Raw genomic sequence first — 20,475 nt, 5'->3', positions numbered from 1 at the left:
GGTCACCCAGTGAGTTTCATGACAGAGTGGAGATTTGAACCCTGGTCTCAAAGGTCCTAGTCTAGCCCAGTAGCTCCCAAGCTTTTTCAAGCCTCTGCCCCCTTGGTTCTATAAACTCAGGCCCAGTCCCCCTACCACACCCTATAAAAAAGCCGTTATTCATAATTGCACACCCCACTCAGGAAGGTAAAAGGTAAAGGGACCCCTGACCATTAAGTCCAGTCATTGCCGACTCTGGGGTTGCGGCACTCATCTCACTTTACTGCCGAGGGAGCCAGTGTACAGCTTCCAAGTCATGTGGCCAGCATGACTAAGCCGCTTCTGGAGAACCAGAGCAGCGCACGGAAACGCTGTTTACCTTCCCGCCTGAGTGGTACCTATTTATCGGCTTGCACTTTGACGTGCTTTCATACTGCTAGGTTGGCAGGAGCAGGGACTGAGCAACGGGAGCTCACCCCGTTGCAGGGATTCAAACCGCCGACCTTCTGATCAGCAAAGTCCTTCGCTCTGTGGTTTAACCCACAGCGCCACCCGCGTCCCACTCAGGAAGGTAGCAACACAATAAAATTCAAAGCAGTAGCAGTTACACCTTCATTTGGAATCCAATTTAATTCAACTTTTTAAATAATATTGTTTTATTGAAAGAATTTCCGTTATAAAGAAATAAAGTGGTACAGAGGAAAGGAGGGGGGAAAGAATAAAGATGTTACACACACACACACACAGTAGTTTCTTTAATTCAACTCGATGATCCAGTGCTATCAGCTTTTCAGAGCCTGATGGTCATTTACACCTCCTGCACCTCCCTGCCGCCCCCTTACTTCTTGGCGCCCCTCTAGGTTATTTCCCGCCCCCCGCCACAGGACGGTTCACCCCACTTTGGGAACCCTGTTCTGACCTCTACACCGCACTGGGCCTCTCCTTTTGAGGAAGGGTCTGGAGGCAAAGGCACCACCTTGGGCCGGCTGCCTCCGAACGTCCTTTGCTCTCCTGCAGAATCGAGCCAGACCTTGCAAAGGTGTGTGTGGGGGTCCTTCCAGATGCACTGGCTGTGAACAGTTCTTAAAACTTCCCCTTCTCTTCTGCCTCTTCTTCTCCACCCCACACCAGGTCCTGCAGCGCCTCCTGGTTTTGGCTCAGGAATCTCTTCAGGTTTTGGAGAAGCAGCTCATGGACCCTCTGGGAAGCCAGGATGTGAAGGCAAGTTTATTTAGTCATTTATTCTATTTAATGAAAATAATAATAATTTATTATTTGTACCCTGTCTTTCTGGCTGGGTTTCCCCAGCCACTCTGGGCGGCTTCCAACAAAGATTAAAAGTACATTAAAATGTCACACATTAAAAACTTCCCTGAACAGGGCTGCCTTCAGATGTCTTCTAAATGTCAGGTAGTTGTTTATCTCTTTGACATCTGATGGGAGGGCGTTCCACAGGGCGGGCGCCACTACCGAGAAGGCCCTCTGCCTGGTTCCCTGTAGCTTTAAAACATTAGACATTGTAAAACGTTAGACATAAAAAAATTCCTGATACAGGGATGTCTTCTAAAAGTCAGATACACTGAGGTACCACTGTAGTTATTTATTTCCTTGACATCTGATGAGAGGGCGTTCCATAGGGCAGGTGCCACTACCGAGAAGGCCCTCTGCCTGGTTCCCTGTAGCTTTGCTTCTCGCAGTGAGGAAACTGCCAGAAGGCCCTCGGCGCTGGACCGCAGTGTCCAGGCAGAAAGATTGGGGTTGAGACGCTCCTTCAGGTATTGATTGGTATAACACTGTGTCTGTCTGTCTGTCTGTCTATCTATCTATCTATCTATCTATCTATCTATCCATGAAATCATAGAATTGGTTGTCTTTTCCAACCCTCTGCAATGCAGTCAACAAAATAGCCTATTCAAAGCTGTTCTGTAGGCTTGTTGGCCAACCTGGACCTGTCAAGGAGCGACAGACCTGATTGGGAGGGGGTTGGCCAGTGAAGCAAGTGGCATGAAGGGCTGATGACCCCCCTAATGTTCAGTGAACATTGTTGCTTGTCCATGAGATCTAGTCATCAGAGAAGACGCCTTTGCCTTCTTCCATTCAGCCATTCAGGTTTCTGAACCCTCCCTCCTCCTTCTCTTTCCCACGGCAAACACACCCAATTCCTTCAACCTTTCCTCTTGGGACTTGATTTCCTCCTTTCGTTTCATTTTTTAAAGGTAAGTTTCTAGTCCTCGTGACAGAAGGTTTGTAAATGACCGAATAAGAGTCCCAGTAGAGGGCTTGGACGTGGGGCTTCAGTGCCTTGCAATAGCTGCTCCTGCTTCCCCGTCACTAACAAAGCCGGTTTAAATGCACCGTGGATGCTTTAGCAGAGTTTCCTGCATTGCCCGGGGGGCTGGACTAGATGACCTTTGGTGTCCCTTCCAAATCTACGATTCTGTGTACCGTATTTTTCGCTCTATAGGACGCACCGGACCATAGGAGGGGGAGAACAGGGGAAAAAATGACCCCCCTCTCCGCTCAGCGCCCCTTCAGCGAAGCGGGAGGAGGAACGGAGCCCCTTCCAATTCTCCTCCCACTTCGCTGAAGGGGCGCTGCGCAGAGAGGGAAAACTGTGCAGCGCCTCTCCAGCGAAGCGAAGCCTGGAGAGCAAGAGGGATCGGTGTGCACCGACCCCTCTCGCTCTCCAGGCTTCAGGCGGCTATCTGCAAGCCTTCGGAGCGCAGCGGGAACTCCTGCTGCGCTCCGAAGGCTTGCGGATAGCTGCCTGAAGCCCCCGGAGCACAGCGGGAGTTCCTGCATTCGCTCCATAGGACGCACACACATTTCCCCTTCATTTTTGGAGGGGGAAAAGTGCATCCTATAGAGCGAAAAATACGGTAATTACTCAAAACGATTTTAAAACTGCAGAATGAAATGTCACAAGTCATCATTCTCTTCGTCTTTCATAGTCGATTCGGTTTCCAGAGGGGCAGCTGCATTAGTTAGTCTCTGCGACTGCTGCAAATCAAAGACCATTTGTGGCACCTTAAACACTTAACATTTTTTTGTGGACTCGAGGCCACTTTGTCAGGTGCATCTTAGTTGACGGAGGCTGCGGAATTGAGTTTATCTTAGCTCTGCGGTTCTGTGGCTTTCGTCATCAAATTTCAATTCGTCATTTTTTTTGAGAGAGAACAAAGAGTCGATTCAGATACCGCCCCCCCCCCCCGGCTAAGTCTCTTCTGCTGTGTTGCCAGTTTGTTTTTGCAAAGCTCAGACGTGTCACCATAGCTGCCCCGAGTGCCGCACTCATGATGCATGATATTGCGCACGATACGGTTGTTGTAGAGCTGGGCGTTTTTGAGAGTGAGAACCACTTCCTGAAGCTCCCATGCCGTTGCAGCACCTCTTCCAGAGCTCTCTGTTCTTATTTTGCGGTTTGCGTTGCAAGCCTGCAAAAGTTGGTGCTGTGGGTTCCTCCTTGGCAGGGAGAAAGCTGGTGAGCAAACCCGAGAAACTCAACTCACGGTGATTCAGCATCTCTGCAGATGCAGAAGCGGAGCACTGTGCTTGCATGACTTTCAGCTGCTGAGATCTGATATTTTTAATATATATATATATTATTTTCCAAAAGACTAGCTTACTGCAGACAGGGCCAGCTTGAGGCCTGCAAGCCAGAGGCATCTCCCACAACCCTCGCAGCTTTATGTCCTGATCTGGAGATTATCTTCAGTCACAGTGCTAGGCATCACAGCACCAAGATGATGATGATGATGATGATGATGATGATGATAATTTATTATTTATATCCTGCCCATCTGGCTGGGATCCCCCAGCCATTCTGGGCAGCTTCCAACAAAATATTAAAATACCATAATACATCAAGCATTAAAAGCTTCCCTCAACAGGGCTGCCTTCAGATGTCTTCTAAAAGGCCCTCTGCCTGGTTCCCTGTAACTTGGCTTCTTGCAGCGAGGGCCCTTGGATCTGGACCCCAGTGTCTGGGGTGGAGACGCTCCTTCAGGTCTACTGGACCGTGTAAAGCAGGGACGTTATCTTTAATTCATTCCCTAGTGCTGGGCAAGTTAACCGTGGTACCTTCTAATCTCTCACAGCACCACGAAAAATAAACAAGGGGTTGGCGCTGTGGGTTAAACCACAGAGCCTAGGACTTGCTGATTGGAAGGTCGGCGGTTCAAATTCCTGCGACGGGGTGAGCTCCCGTTGCTCAGTCCCTGCTCCTGCCAACCTAGCAGTTCGAAAGCTCGTCAAAGTGCAAGTAAATAAATAGGTACCGCTCTGGAGGGAAGGTAAACGGCGTTTCTGTGCAGTGCTGCTCTGGTTCGCCAGAAGTGGCTTAGTCATGCTGGCCACATGACCCGGAAGCTGTACGCCGGCTCCCTCAGCCAATAAAGCGAGATGAGCGCCGCAACCCCAGAGTCGTACACGACTGGACCTAATGGTCAGGGGTACCTTTACCTGACTGTCGGCCACATGCAACCAAGTGAAGATGCCCGGACGTCAGGATGGTGCCTGACGTCTCCACCATCTGGAGGTTCATGTCCAGGGAACCAAAAAGTCGTCTGGTCCAAAAATGGCACCTAGGCATTCCGTTTTGGCGACTGTAACCCTGGTTTAAGGAAGCACCTGGGTTATATATCTGAGATTCTAACCCTGGTTGCAGTGCAGGAATCACAGCTCAGTCTGTCACTCTTGCATTGCTAACCAATTGCTGTGGTTTCTGAGACCCTGGTCGGGCCTGGGTGATGATGCTAGCTGGCAAAACTTCCTTCTCCCCCTCCTTTGGGACTCGGCTCCACATTTCCCTTGCCGCTGAGCCCCATTTTGACATGGCTTCCCCCTTGGCAGATGGTCTTCCGCCCTCCTCTGGACTTCTACGACGTCCTCATCCACCTGAACCCCAAGCAGATCCCGAGGCACCTGGAGGCAGTGGACCGGCCGGCCAAGTCCTTCTTCCGGGGAACGTTGAAAAGCAGTGCGGCTGTCAAAACCTCAGCTTTCCCAGTGGTGGATTACGACCCGGCTCAGCTGTACCTCCGGGAGCTGCAGGTAAGCAGGAACTGGGGGAAAATAACGCAAGCATATGTTCCATGCTCACTGGAATCATACAAGGGAGCTGCACCAAATTGTTATACGTTTGCCAGGACTGAGTTCGTATCAGAAGCATAGCTGTCAAGCGTCCCTTATTTGGCGGGAAACTCCCTTATCCCAGCGCCGTGTCTCACTGCTGTTCCTTATTGATGATGTCCCTTAAATTTCCCGGGTTTCAAAGGAAGCAGCTCCTCTCCCTCCCTCCCTGCCGGCCAAGGAGGAGGGAGGCTCCAACTGTGTTGCTTGGCTGTGTTGCTCACCCAATAAGGAGTCTAAGAACCACTGGGGGGTGGAGCTTGCATGCCTTGTGAATCGGCCGCGTTGCCTGGGGACTTGCCTTTGCTCAGCGCTTCCCAGTGGAGGGGTGACGGTGATTTTCCTTGCTGCATCCCCTTTGCTGGGTTGCTGCACTGTGGGAACCACCGCTTGAGGTTTCGTTTGGCTGCTGGTTGACTAAAATCCCTTATTTTGGCTGCTGATCCTTTATTTTCGAGGCTGCTGGTCTCTTATTTTCAAATCTGTAAGTTGACAGCTATGATCAGAAGAGAGGGATCATACAAGCCTAGAGTTAGTAAGGGACAATGAGGATCATCTGGTCCAACCCTCCTGCAATGCAGAAATCTTTCACCCAGAGCAGAACTCGAACCCACCACCCTGTGATTTAGAGTCACATGCTCTACCGACTGAGCTATGTCTGGCCTGGAGTGCTTCTATATTCTGTTGGAAGCCGCCCAGAGTGGCTGGGGAGACCCAGCCAGATGGGTGGGGTATAAATAAATTATTATTATTATTATTATTATTGTTTGGTGTGCCTGCTGGCCATCTCCTCCTGCAGGATACTCCATTCCATCCCCTTCCCCACGCAGTTTTCTCCTTCACAAGAGTTGGCCAGAGTTCTGTTGCCACTGAGCACCCTCAGCCAGGTTTTACTCAAGAGTAGACCTGTTGAAATGAATGGACCTTACTTGGTCATGTATTTTATTGAATGCACTCTGAGTAAAATTTAGTTGACTCTCACCTTCAGTCCTTGTTGGGCTGCATGGCACCTTCATTATACAGCTTCTGGCAAATACTAAATGCACCTATTTAACATGGCTTTTGACACTTGAGCTGTGTGTGGGTTTTTGTTTGTTCGACTGTTTAATTTTTTAATTTTCAATGCAAAATTACAACAAAAATTACAAACATTGAATCCAAAATAAAGCAGTACAAACAAGTAGAAAAAAGAACATGAGAAAAAAGAAAAAAGAGACAACCCCCCCAAAAAAACAAAAACACACATCTACAAATAAAACCATATCATCATTCTAATCGTTATGTACATATACACATACACATTAAAGCCTTCCGAGCTGGTGGCCATGCCTGCCTGCTGTGGCAGTGAGTTCCGCAGTTTAACAGTTAAAAGATTTCCTTTGCTCTGCCCTGAATTTTCCAATGTGCAGCTTCTTTGGATGTCCACGGATTCTGCTGTCACAAGGCAGGGAGGAGAACTTAACCCTCTTCTTCTCGTGCCATGCTGAGCTTTACAAGTCTCTATCTGCAGCAGAAACCTAGGCAGAAACCTATAAACGTAAGCAACAGAGCTGCTAGCTCTCTCGGCCGGGACGTAAATTGCTTAATGCAGGCCGCAAAGTTGCCTCAGAGGTGTTGCCGCTGCAAACTCCAGGAAAATAAGATAAAAAGGAGGGATTCGCCATGCAGGCAAGCAACAGCTGCTTTTGGAGAACCCGGTGACACCCGGGCCGTTCCCAGACCCAGCCAATTCTTCGACAATCTCCTTGCAACAGAGCGAGAGAACAGGTTCTGTCCTGATCTGTGTCTCCGTTGACTCCTGGCAAAAGGGAAGTTTCCCAGGCAGCGGGTAACCCTTCCTTGTTATTATTATTTTTTAAAAGCATCTGGGTTTTGTTGCTTCAGCAGCTTCTGAATCACGCTGTGGTTTTTAACAAGAAGGTTCAGAATCCTGGCAGGGCACATAGCAATATTCCTCCTGAGGTTATTAGCACATACGGCTTCATTCAGCAAGCGTCCGTCATGAGAAAAGGCGGGGGGCCCGATTAGCACCCCGTATATTCCTCTGTTAAAGCTATGGTTTAACCGTATAGTTAAAGCTATGGTTTTCCCAGTAGTGAGGTATGGAAGTGAGAGCTGGACCATAAAGAAGGCTGATCGCCAAAGAATGGATGCTTTTGAATTCTGGTTCTGGAGGAGACTCTTGAGAGTCCCATGGACTGCAAGAAGATTAAACCTATCCATTCTGAAGGAAATCAGCCCTGAGTGCTCACTGGAAGGACAGATCCTGAAGCTGAGGCTCCAAGACTTTGGCCACTTCATGAGAAGAGAAGACTCCCTGGAAAAGACCCTGATGCTGGGAAAGATGGAGGGCACAAGGAGAAGGGGACGACAGAGGACGAGATGGTGGGACAGTGTTCTCGAAGCTACAAACATGAGTCTGACCAAACTGCGGGAGGCAGTGGGAGACAGGAGCGCCTGGCATGCTCTGGTGCATGGGGTCACGAAGAGTCGGACACGACTAAACGACTAAACAACAACTTATTCCTCTGTGCCCAGACATAAACCGTAATCTCTCAGGCTTATTAGTATAATAGCATCATCATCTGCGTTCGAGACCTGTGTGTCTCTGCAGCCTCCTCCTCTTTCTCTCTATTCATATCAGCCATCCTGCTGCACATCTGCAAATCTCTCTCTTGATCTTTCTCTCTCCATGATTCTGGCCTGAGTCCTGCTGCTGCTGCTGCTACTCCCACTTATGTGCATTGTTGTTGTTTAGTTGTTTAGTCGTGTCCGCCTCTTCTTGACCCCCTGGACCAGAGCACACCAGGCACTCCTGTTTTCCACTGCCCCCCACAGTTTGGTCAAACTCATGTTGGTAGCTTTGAGAACACTGTCCCACCATCTCGTCCTCTGCCGTCCCCTTCTCCTTGCGCCCTCCATCTTTCCCAGCATCAGGGTATTTTCCAGAGAGTCTTCTCTTCTCATGAGGTGGCCAAAGTACTGGAGCCTCATCTTCAGGATCTGTCCTTCCAGTGAGCACTCAGGGCTGATTTCCTTCAGAATGGTATGTGCATTACATCCTGTAATTGAACCCCACAGGGGAGCCGCAGAAAATATGCAGTTGGTCAAAGGCACCATGGGCTCAAAAGAATTGGAAAGCCGCTGCAATGTGCAGTGGTTTCCGTTGCACCCGGTCAACTGTTTCCGTTGCACAAACTTAAACCTGGCCTCCCTCACCCTCTGCAGGGGCAGCCCAGGATCGCCTCCTCTTTACAGTTAATCTGTGGAACTCACTCCCACAGGAGGCATGGGTTTTCAGTTTTCCCTTGAGGCGCCTGGGTGGCTACTGTGAGAGCAGAATGATGGACTAAATGGGGCATGGGCCTGATCCGGCTGTTCTTATTTTCTTATGCACGTGCATAGGCTGAGTTATTATCAGGTCATGTGAGGTTAGTGGCTGAGCCAACGACCGTGCAGACTTAATATAGTATTAATTAGTTATTAATATATATTAATAGCTTGCTGCATACAAATAAAATTATTTCTATACCAATGTTGCGTTACACACACACAATTTACAGCAATAAAAACATAAGCCCATACAATAAAACCATTAGAAAATTAAATAGCAGGCATCAGTTCATCACCGTGGAAGAGTGTTCTCTTAATTGCCCTCATAGGCTTGGCAGAACAGAAACCGTTCCAGCAGGTATTTGTAGAGCTGGCACAGAAGGAATCTCTAGTGGCAGGGAGTTCCATGGGACTAGGACGGTGGTGCTAAAGGCTCGGTTTCCTGGTATCAAACGAACCTTGCCAACTCTGGGAACGATTTATTAACGAAAAGACAAACTGGACCCAGAGGAGGGGTTTGATGGAAGTGAGATTTTGACACGACTGCAGTGGTATACTTTGAGGGTAGAGCTTAATAATAATAATAATAATAATAATAATAATAATAATAATAATAATAATAATAATTTTATTTATACCCCACCCTCCCCACCCGAAGCCGGGCTCAGGGTGGCTAACATCAGTAAAATTACAATAAAAATGTAATGGGGGGGGGAGAAAAAAACAATTTAAAATACAGGTTAAAATGCAATTTCAGTTCCCCCTTCTTGTCCTTGTCCAGCAATAAAACTGCTAGCGCATTCGCAAAGCTAAGCAGGGTCTGGTATGGTTTCACATTGGAAGGGGGACGGTGTGTTGAGATCCCTGCTTTGCAGGGGGTTGGACTAGATGTTCCTTAGAGGGGGTGTCCCTTCCAACTGCAGTTCTATGATTCTGTGAGTGAACGTTAACCATTCATTTATGTGGAAGGAGGGTAATGGCAGCTTTCCCCAACCTGCTGCCATCCAAATGTTTTGGGTTACAATTCCCACAAGCCCCAGCCTGCAAAGCCGAGCTGTAGTCCAAAACATCCGGGGTGGGTTGGGGGAAATCTCCCTCATAGTCTCTGAGCCCCTTGGGTGCATTATGCGCAGCAAGCTAATCTAGAAATCTGTTTCCCGCCTACGTTGCGAAACAAGCAAGCAGTTTGCAGAGTCAGTTTACCGGCTATTTTCCAGGTGTTGTTGTGACACAAGAGGGGCTCTCTGCGTGGCCTTGGGACATCAGGGACTGCGCTGAGCTGCTTAGGAAAAGCTACTGGTCTTTCTTCCTCTCCCCTTAAAACAAATAGAGAATTCAACAGGAGCTCAGCTTTGTTTTGTCCATTCAATGATGCATTACCTTTATGTCAGGGTAGGTCTTTATATCTATATCTATATCTATATCTATCTATCTATCTATCTATCTATCTATCTATCTATCATCTATCTATATATCTTTTTGGACTTCCATCAGCACCTCTGATGATCCACCATTCTTATTATTTCTTCTGCATTTCTTAAATTCATATTACCTTTAATCGTCTTAACTTACAATCCTCCTCTTTATCCATTTTTGCAATAATTCAAATAACTCACCTCGCAAAACTTCTTGCAAACCTACGAACGTAATCTGATTGTCACAATTGCTTTTCAAATATTCCGTAAATTTACACCAGTCTTCTGTGAATCTCTTATGTCAGGGTAGGTCTTAACAGAGATAAAGATTGACCCGTGTGTGACCTTGATGGGCGTTGGGCAGATATATGGGTAGGTGATGTTGAGGCTTTGCTCAGTTCTAAACCGTTTTAGAGTCATTTGTTTATTTGCAGCGGCTGATGGGGCAAGACGTGCCCAACTTAAGTCTTACATGAATTCATTTCCCCTTATAGGAATGTATTGGCAAGCTTCACCCAATCTCCATCTGTCCGTCTGACCCTCCTCTCAGTTTTCTCCCTAGCCATAATGCGACAGAGAAGCCAAATTCAGGCTGCTCAGTCTCCCCCTGGGGCAGGAACGCATTCCTCCGCCGTGTCTCACAACAACCCTCGCCTTTGAGCGCCTTATTTTTTGAGTTTCTGTGCAATCTGCATATCACAGACCAGGTGTTAACTTGCAAGTGCCAGAGATAATCAACATACCTAAGATCTGGAATAAATCTCATAAACAACTTTTTATTTCTTCTTGGTTAAACCCAACCTGGTCACATCACAGGAACGAATAACATTACATAACCTAAAACGCTGCAAGGTGGAATGGCTTTGAGGACATCGCATCTGCATTGAAAATAATAATAATAATAATAATAATAATAAAATAAATAAATAAATAAATTTTATTTATATCCCACCCTCCCCAGCCGAAGCTGGGCTCAGAGCGGCTAACAACAGTAAAACGATAAAACATTCTAAAAACCCCTGGGAATAATTGGAACCAGTGATGCTTAGCTCAAGTTTTAAATTCGTTGCTTTCAGAGTCCTCTTTCTACACCTTATCGTAGTTTTAAATTGTTCCGTTTGTAACGTACACATTCATGATACGTTCTACCCATGCAATTTTTGCATAAGTTTTCGTTTGGCACCTCTGTATCAATGCAGGTTTAGATCGATGTTGTCCTTCCAAAACCATCAGCTTAACCCCGGTCTCTTCCAAACTTCTCTCCTTTGCAGGAGGCATTTGGTGACCTGGCCATGTTTTTCTACGACAAGCATGGAGGAGAGGTAATGGGAGTCCTCTGGAAGCCTTCGGCCTTCGAGCCACAGCCTTTCAAGGTGAGGCGGTCTGAACCCTGGGATTTGGACCGTGTGTATTTTTGTAACCTGGGTTGCACAGGGTGCAAGGCACTGGGTAGCAAATAGAGGTGGCGAGAGAGCGTTCTGCCTGCCAGAATGCTTAGGTAAAGATAAAGGGACCCCTGACCATTAGGTTCAGTCGTGGCTGATTCTGGGGTTGCTGCGCTCATCTCGCTTTACTGGCCCAGGGAGCCAGCGTACAGCTTCCGGGTCATGTGGCCGGCATGACGAAGCCACTTCTGGCGAACCAGAGCAGTGCACGGAAACACCGTTTACCTTCCCGCCAGAGCGGTACCTATTTATCTACTTGCACTTTGACGTGCTTTTGAACTGCTAGGTTGGCAGGAGCAGGGACCGAGCAACGGGAGCTCACCCTGTCGTGGGGATTCGAACCGCCGACCTTCTGATTGGCAAGCCCTAGGCTCTGTGGTTTAACCCACAGCACCACCCACGTCCCAGAATGCTTAGAGCTGATGTTAAGTGACACAGGCAGGGATGGCTCAGGGAGAGGCTTGCAGAGAAAGGGGATATCTTGGCCGATGAGCGAGGGGCTGCTGTTTCAGCCCGCGGCATGGAGAAATGTGCAGATACCTTTTGGTTGGAGGGGAGAAAAGGTGTAAGAGGGGGATAGATGAGGAGTAAGCTGGAAGATTGAGAGAGAGAGCAGGTGCAAAAGAAGATGAGGAACGAGAAAGGCCAGAGCTGATTGATGAAGGGCTTTGCAGTGAGCTCACATAAGACGCCACTTTGGAAGTGCAAGATGTATGGTAGCTGGAGGGAAAGGTGACTTGAGCAGAGGGTGGGGAACTGCTGGCTTTCAGCCAAAGGATAAATAAATCTACATGGCTGCTGCCTTGTAACTGCAACTGCTCATGGGGATAAAAGAGTCAGAGGGTGTTGGGATTTGCGTGGCTTGGCATTCCCAACTGGTTGCAGAACAGAGCCTCTAGCATGGAATCTGATGGAGCCGGCCGAATAATCAAGCATCCTTTCCCCACCCCCACCCCAACACCACCATCCTTTTTTTACTAGCAAAGTTCCTAGTCCTCATGGTGGCAGGTGCACCACACTGGCTGCCCCTGTGCTGTTGTGTATGTATTTTGTGCATCAGCATAGCTGCCAACTTTTCCCTTTTTTTAAGGGACATTCCCTTATTCCGAATAGGATTCCTCACAAGAAAAGGGAAAAGTTGATACCCTGTTTCCCCAAAAGCAAGACACCCCCCCCAAATAAGTCCTACTTCCAGTTTTGCCTCTCGCTGTAATATAAGGCCTCCCCCGATATAAGACCTCCCCGATAATAAGGCCACCCCGGAATATAAGGCCCCCGAAGCTACCGTAAGGCATTGTACCGCATACAGGTAATAAATTTCCTTTTTTTGTTGTTGTTCAACAATAAATGTGTACCGTATTCTTCTTCATGGAAAAAATAAGACATCCCCTGAAAATAAGACCTAGCGCATCTGTGGGAGCAAAAATTAATATAAGACACTGTCTTATTTTGGGGGAAACAGGGTAGCTATGTGCATCAGCTAGGGTGCTGTTGGCAGACAGATTCTGCTCAAAATGGCTCAGATCATCTTTCAGTTTCAGAAGCTAGCAAGGCCTAGGGAGCGGGGCTCAATTCAAGCATCATGCCAAACCATGGTTGAAGGAGAAACTCGAGTACGGCTTAGCAAACCATATTGCTTAGCAAAGGTTTCTTCTTCGCTCTTCCAGAGTAACTGGAAGGTTTTAGAACAGTTTTCCCGCTAAAGCAACAGATTATTTATTGCAAAGCATAGAATCTATACCAATAAGATAGAAACAGTATCAGACCATCTTAAATTGGCCAGATAAGTAAAAAAGGGTATTTTTTTACTTAACCTTTACAACCTGGCATTGTAAAGGTAAAGGTCAGCTCTGTGCAAGTTGGTTTGGGGAAGAAATTGCAAATACTGAGTGTCACCACTGAAAAGGTGGTGGTTTAGAAACCATGGTTTGTGCTAACCAAGGTTTGTTGCGGTACCTAAATGGGAAAACCACGCTCTCTGCACCTCTGGAAGCTCTTGTAGCACAGAAGTAGATATGCTGAGCAGATGGACAATGAAACCTGACAGGCGAGGTGCAAACCATGGTTTGCCCACCTGTTCAGAGCCTCGGTTCAGATTTTGGGTTCTAAACCCGGTTTTGGTACATTGTTTGGGTTGAACCACGGCCTGAACTCACTTGCTTATTATATCTGTTCTTTCCGTCACAGGCGCTGAGCATGAAAGGAAGAATGATGTCTTCCCTCGCCCCTGAGCCTCTGACAGTTCCCAATGTGGAGGCCATTTTGGAAGACTTCAAGATTTTGGGAGAAGGATTGGTCAAGTCAGTAGAGGCCCGTACAGAGAAATGGTCCATTTAGAACCTTTTGGAACTTTGTGCTGCATGTATAAAGTGTTGCCCAGGGTGTGTTGTCACCCATAACTTTTTCCACTTAGAACTGTCTTATAAGAAAGGTATTTTTATTACATACAAACTTCTCTCGATCCTATTTCCTCCTGTAGACTCATCCAGTTTAGAGAAACTTGACCTCCCTAATAAAGGACTCTTGTTATTGTAGAAACTCTTATTAAATCCTCCTTCCGCCACCTTTCGAGGCCAAGGAAATAATTGGAACATTTCCCTTTATTCGTCCAGTGGAATTCTAATTAAAACATCACACCCTCTTAAAACGGTCAAGGTGTGAAATGCTGTTTTCTCCAAAGCTTATTTTACTCTCGAGTTAGCACATACAGAACTCACTATGGGAGTATTTTCTCTCCCAGGCATTAAATCGATTCAGGATGCTTATACCTTAGAATCATAGAATTGGAAGGGTCTCCAAAGGTCATCTAGGCCAACCCCCTGAAGTACAAGCTTCACAGCTGAAGAATCTCTGAAAGCTTGCTCCCATTTTCCATGTCAGAGCCCTTTAGCCTGCAGAAATAATAATAATCATCATCATCATCTATTTATACCCCGCCCTCCCCAGCCAAGACCGAGCTCAGGGCGCTAACACCAGATATAAAACAATTGATTGAAATACAACTTAAAAACAAGATTAAAATACAACATTAAAATGCAGCCTCATTTTAGTAGAAACTCAATCAAAAACTTTTTGGGGGATGAAAACGTCCAGTCTTCACCAAGGCCAACTATCCAGACTGGTCCTACGTGGGCCAGAAAAAAGCCAGGGAAGTCCCCAAATAGGAGTTCCATCACAGAAGGAGAAAGGAAAAAGGAAAGAGGGATGGAATCAAGTTGATTCCAAGACAAAGGCCAGGCGGAACAACTCTGCGGAAAGAACCCTGCGGAAAGAAATCAGATCCTGCAGGGCCCTAGTCTCATGAGACAGAGCATTCCACCAGGCCGGGGCCAGTGTTCAAAAGGCCCTGGCTCTGGTTTAGGCTAATCTGACTTCCTTAGGGCCCGGGACCTCTAGGGTGTTGCTATTTATGGACCTTAAGGTCCTCCGTGGGGCATACCGGGAGAGGTGGTCCCGTAGGTACGAGGTGCAAATGCACTTGTACTCACTTTTGCAAAGTTTGTTTTGCCTTCTTCATTCTGATTTTCCTAGCTATGGTGGGGGTCACCTCCTGAACTCCCTCCTGTTATCTCTCCACCTTGAAAGCCGTATCCACAGCCCTAAGGACTAGAAACCTATCTCCCACTTTTAAAATAGACAGAGGCTTTCAAGATGCAGAATGTTGTGCTGCTGTTAATTCATTTAAAAAAACCAAAACAAAACCCCAAGCTCTAGTTAGGAGCCACAGCACACTCATATTGCAGCCTTGTGGTTGATATTTTTGCAACATCACTTGCGACATCAGTTAATGCTTTGCGGTTCCACCACTGCGTTCATAGAAGATGAGTAGAAATGAGGAACGCTCAAGGGAGTTGGCTATGCTTAGCCTGGAAAAGAGAAGACGGAGTCGTCTCCAAATATCTTAAGGGCTGTCACACAGAAGATGGGGCAGGCATGTTTTCTCCTGCTCCAGGGGCTAGGACCCAAACCGATGGATTAAAGTCACAAGGAAGGAGATCCTGATTAAGCATCAGGAAGAACTTTCAGAGCTGTTCAACGGTAGAACATCAGCAATGTCTAGGCGACACGATGACCATGTACATACGCAATAGACAATCTTTTAAAGAATTCCTTCAAACCATAACAAGTCCAAAATGAAATCTTTAGTCTCAAAGTCCATGAAAATCTTTAAATGAAGCGAGGTACCAGACTTTGTACGATGAAAGACAAGCTGTGAAGCTTTGTGTATTCAGCAAATATGATGTCCAATACTGAACAGTGATTCCGGATATTGACTACCATTTAGCAGAATTCTTTGTCAGCGTGGCGGGAGGATATAGAATTGCTTCATAAACTCATCTTATTTCGAATGAATGTATGTAAATGAAAATATCAATCAATCTTTGTTACGGTCCAGAGACCCAACAAATCGTTACAAAGCAATGCACAATTCAGACACCCTACCTCCAGGTTAAACAAGCATTTTGTTGAAAAGATAGGGATCATTGGTTCTTTCAGCCACCGATAAAAACTTTGCCACTGCTAATGTTCTAGCCTTTGTCCGGTCTTCCAATAGGAACCTGACATAGTGAGCCTCTGATTTTCCCGGGAAAGGTACCAACCAGCAAGGGTAATATCAGTTCAGCTTGCTCATATTTCGCACAGTGCAGCAAAATATGTTTTATAGAATCGATGTCTTGAGCACATGAGCAAAGTCTGTCCTGGTAGGGAACTCCTCTCAACCTGCCATCCAACACTGCAGAAGGAAAGACGTTTAGTCTGGCTTTGGTGAAAAGCCTTCGATAATTTGGTACTGTCAGGTTTTTAATGTAAGGTGTTAACTTAAAGACATTGCCCATATTGTACTCCTACTGTCAGCAGACTACAGACTGCATGTGATCGAGATCGCAAGTCACTGTGTGTATTATCCCATAATTGCTTTAACATCTTTAGGGCGCCTTCGTAAGCCAGGTAATACAGTTGCGAGGTGTGTGTGTGACAGACCAACAGAGGTGGCTTTTCTAGCCATGGTTTTCTGCCATTTGCTGACAAACTCCTTATTGGTCAGGTGTTGGTACAAACCCTTCCCTAGATCAAACACTGAAATCCTGAGCCAAAATATCAAATGCTGTGGAACTGTGTTCATGTAATAATGTAGTCACTGCTGAACGGTAGAACAGACCAACTCAGAAGGTGGTCGACTTTCCTACCTTGGAGGTTTAAAAGTTGGGTAGCCATTTATCAGGGACGCAGGTGGCGCTGTGGGTTAAACCACTGAGCCTCTTGGGCTTGCTGATCAGAAGGTCGGCGGTTCGATTCCCTGCGATGGCGTGAGGTCCCGTTGCTCGGTCCCTGCTCCTGCGAACCTAGCAGTTTGAAAGCACGTCAAGATGCAAGTAGATAAATAGGTACCACTCTGGCAGGAAGGTAAACGGTGTTTCCGTGCGCTGCTCTGGTTCGCCAGAATCGGCTTAGTCCTGCTGGCCACATGACCCAGAAGCTGTATGCCAGCTCCCTCGGCCAATAAAGCAAGATGAATGCTGCAACCCCAGAGTCGTCCACGACTGGATCTAATGGTCAGGGGTCCCTTTACCTTTACCTTAGCCATTTATCATGGATGTTTTAGTTGTGATTCCTGCATTTTGAGGGTTGGCCTAGATGACCCTTGGGGATCCATTTCAACTCTTGTCCCTGTGGGTCTCTAGAGGATTTTCCCAGGTCTTACTGCTGTCTTATCTTCCATGCAAAGCCTCCCTACAGCCCATTTGCCCCAGTCTAGTTGCCCTGCCCTCAGTTATTTTGGCAAGGCAGGGGTGGGGAAGCTTTCGTAAGCCTAAGGACCACACCCCCTCCATTCTGGGCAACCTTCTGGGTGGCCACATGCCCCTCGTGGGTGGGGCCAGAGACACAAGTGGGAGGAGGAAATAATAATAATAATAATAATAATAATAATAATAATAATAATAATAATAATAATAATAATAACCACCACCTCCTGGCAATAATAACCTCCTGGCAAATATAATAATAATAACCTCCTGGCAAATAGAAGGGGAAGAAATGGAGGCAGTGAGAGATTTTACTTTCTTGGGCTCCATGATCACTGCAGATGGTGACAGAAGTCACGAAATTAAAAGATGCCTGCTTCTTGGGAGAAAGGCGATGGCAAACCTAGACAGCATCTTAAAAAGCAGAGACATCACCTTGCCAACAAAGGTCCGTATAGTTAAAGCCATGGTTTTCCCAGTAGTGATGTATGGAAGTGAGAGCTGGACCATAAAGAAGGCTGATAGCCGAAGAATTGATGCTTTTGAATTATGGTGCTGGAGGAGACTCTTGAGAGTCCCATGGACTGCAAGAAGATCAAACACATCCATTCTTAAGGAAATCAGCCCTGAGTGCTCACTGGAAGGACAGATCCTGAAGCTGAGACTCCAATACTTTGGCCTCCTCATGAGAAGAGAAGACTCCCTGGAAAAGACCCTGATGTTGTGAAAAATTGAGGGCACAAGGAGAAGGGGATGACAGAGGACGAGATGGTGGGACAGTGTTCTTGAAGCTACAAACATGAGTCTGACCAAACTGCGGGAGACAGTGGAGGACGGGGTGCCTGGCGTGCTCTGGTCCATGGGGTCACGAAGAGTTGGACACGACTAAATGACTAAACAACAACAACAATAATAATAATATTTTATTTATATCCCGCCCTCCCCAGCCAAAGCCGGGCTCAGAGCGGCTAACAACAATAAAAGTAACACAGTTTACATAAAATCACAATCAATTAATTGAAATGCATTCTAAAATCAATTCATTTTAAAATCAATTCAAAATCAAATTAGTGGCAACCGTTGGGCTAGAGTTCTATGAGGATTACAGAAGGAGGGGGTCAGACTGTGTCTTGGCCAAATCTTGCCTCATTTTTACACTTGCACCCTCCCACCTCTGCCCTTCCACCCAAGGTTTGCTGAACTTGGCTCTCCGGCTGTTTCTGGACTACAAGTCCCATCATCCCTAGCTTGCAGGACCTGTGGCCAGGGGTCATGGGAATTGTAGTCCCCAAACAGCTGGAGACCCAAGCTTGGGAAACCCTGATCTAGGCAAACGAGGCAGGGGTGGCGTTCAAGTTTGCATTTCACCCAGGAAGAAAACAGCTGGCGATGGGTGTAAAGTGGTACCTCGGATTAAGAACTTAATTCGTTCTGGAGGTCCATTCTTAACCTGAAACTGTTCTTAACCTGAAGTACCACTTTAGCTAATGGGGCCTCCCGCTGCCGCCACACGATTTCTGTTCTCATCCTGAAGCAAAGTTCCTAACCCAAGGTACTATTTCTGGGTTAGCAGAGTCTGTAACCTTAAGCATCTGTAACCAAGGTACCACTGTAGAGCCTGGAAAGAGTTATGAGGGCCAGGAAGAGAGGCTCGGAGGGGCGCATTCAGTCCCTGCATCTGAGATGCCTCCGTCCTGCATTCACACACAACCTGCCCTGGATATTTTTCTGCTGTATTGAGGCACCAACATAACTCCCAGTGTTGCTGCTGCTTTGAGGACACAGTGGCCCAATCCTGTATCCTTTTGCCTCGTGCAGAAAAGCGTGGCCAGGATCGTGCTCTTTTAAGCCCCTCCTTCCCAGTAAAACAAGACTGCGCCTGGTTTAAATATGCCCTGAGCGCAAACAGAAACTTGTTAAAACCCTTCCAAATATAACTTTTACTAACGCTTATAAACGTTTTAATGCCTATAGTTCACCGGGAGCAGGAAACGGCTTCCGCGTGGGAGGTGGCGCTTCTTTGGGATCTCTCCCGGGCTTTTGTTTTGCAGCATCTGGAAAGCGAAGAAAAGACACTTGGGAACCGCGGGTGGCAAAATGGGCACTGGAAGATCCAAACTAGGCTGGCAAAGTCTTGCTTGAGCCGAACACCCAACTGTGCTGGCTGAAGCTGATGGGAGTTGTAATCTGAAATATTGAGGGCATCAGGTTATATAATAATAATAATAATAATAATAATAATAATAATAATAATAATTTATTATTTATACCCCACTCAACTGGCTGAGTTTCCCCAGCCACTCTGGGCGGCTTCCAATCAAGTGTTAAAAGCAATACAGCATTAAATATTAAAAACTTCCCTAAACAGGGCTGCCTTCAGATGTCTTTTAAATATAAGATAGCTATTTATTTCCTTCACATCTGGTGGGAGGGCGTTCCACAGGGCAGGTGCCACTACCAAGAAGGCCCTCTGTCTGGTTCCCTGTAACTTCACTTCTCGCAATGAGGGAACCACCAGGTTGACAAAAGCGAGCCTAGTTCAGATCTCACCTCTGCCGAGATATCTCTGCCTCAAACCACCTGCAGTGTGAACATAGTAAGAAGGCTGACCGCTCTCTTTCACGAGGTTGTGGAAAGCATCTTGCATTCTACAACCCACAATTGCCGCGGGGGGTAAAAAAGGAATGTCACCCCTTACTCACATTTTTTCTAAGCTAAAAACTCCTCAATGCTGAAGCCTTTGCTCGGAGGGAAGTTGCTTCTTCCCATCGATCAGGTCGGTTGCCTTTTTCTCTCTCTTTTTGAATACATTTCATTAACATTCACAAAAAAGGAATACGAAAGTTAATACCCAGTGCCCTTTTTATCCAAAGCTAGAAAGCTAATCTAAATAAAAACATGGGCCCAAAAAGGAGAGAGAGAGAAAGGAATATAGGGAAAGGATAAAGAGAACAAGGGGACGGCAGAAAAAAGATTCTTCACCTGTCAGCAGTATATATAAAAAATATTCAACACGCCCACTCCACGAAAACACCCAATAAATCCGCTTTCTATAAACCATTGGTTGCCCTTTTATGAACTTTTCTCAATATCCTTTTTGGGGCGAGGCGACCAGAACCGGACAGAGTATTCCAAGTGAACTTGCGCCATAAATTTGCATAACAGGAGCCACCCGGATCCTTGCCGATCCCTCCTTGGAGCCACCCAGCCTGTGAGAACAACTGGCAGGTGTGTAAGACCAGTAAGCCCATTTACTAAACCATCAATATGATGTCTTGCATATCACAGTGAAGAAAGGGAAGGAAGATTGAATACACCCTTATTCTCTTGCTAATTAAGAGCTAAACCTCTTAAAAGCAAATCATCTTTGGAGGTCAACTTGAGCAGGAAACGCCGCCGTTCTCCTCCAGAAGGCTTTGAGATCTC

The 20,475-nt window shown here is 46.7% G+C and overlaps 1 protein-coding gene across 1 annotated transcript in view; it reads left to right on the top strand.

Annotated features, from left to right (window-relative positions):
- The window catches only part of NOL6 (nucleolar protein 6), a 69,708-nt gene extending 55,759 nt beyond the window's left edge, over window positions 1-13,949 (top strand). The window contains exons 23-26 of the mRNA XM_081929604.1: window positions 1,111-1,200; window positions 4,831-5,031; window positions 11,129-11,230; window positions 13,490-13,949. Coding sequence (XP_081785730.1) covers window positions 1,111-1,200; window positions 4,831-5,031; window positions 11,129-11,230; window positions 13,490-13,639 — 543 coding nt within the window. The 3' untranslated portion in view covers window positions 13,640-13,949. The remainder of the gene's footprint in view (window positions 1-1,110; window positions 1,201-4,830; window positions 5,032-11,128; window positions 11,231-13,489) is intronic.
- Window positions 13,950-20,475: the final 6,526 nt, after the last annotated feature.

This window comes from Podarcis melisellensis (assembly GCF_964234715.1).
Source record: "Podarcis melisellensis genome assembly, chromosome: 11".
Classification (NCBI taxonomy): domain Eukaryota; kingdom Metazoa; phylum Chordata; class Lepidosauria; order Squamata; family Lacertidae; genus Podarcis; species Podarcis melisellensis.
Note: the sequence above shows the minus strand (reverse complement) of the source record. Positions and strands in the feature narration are given on the sequence as shown.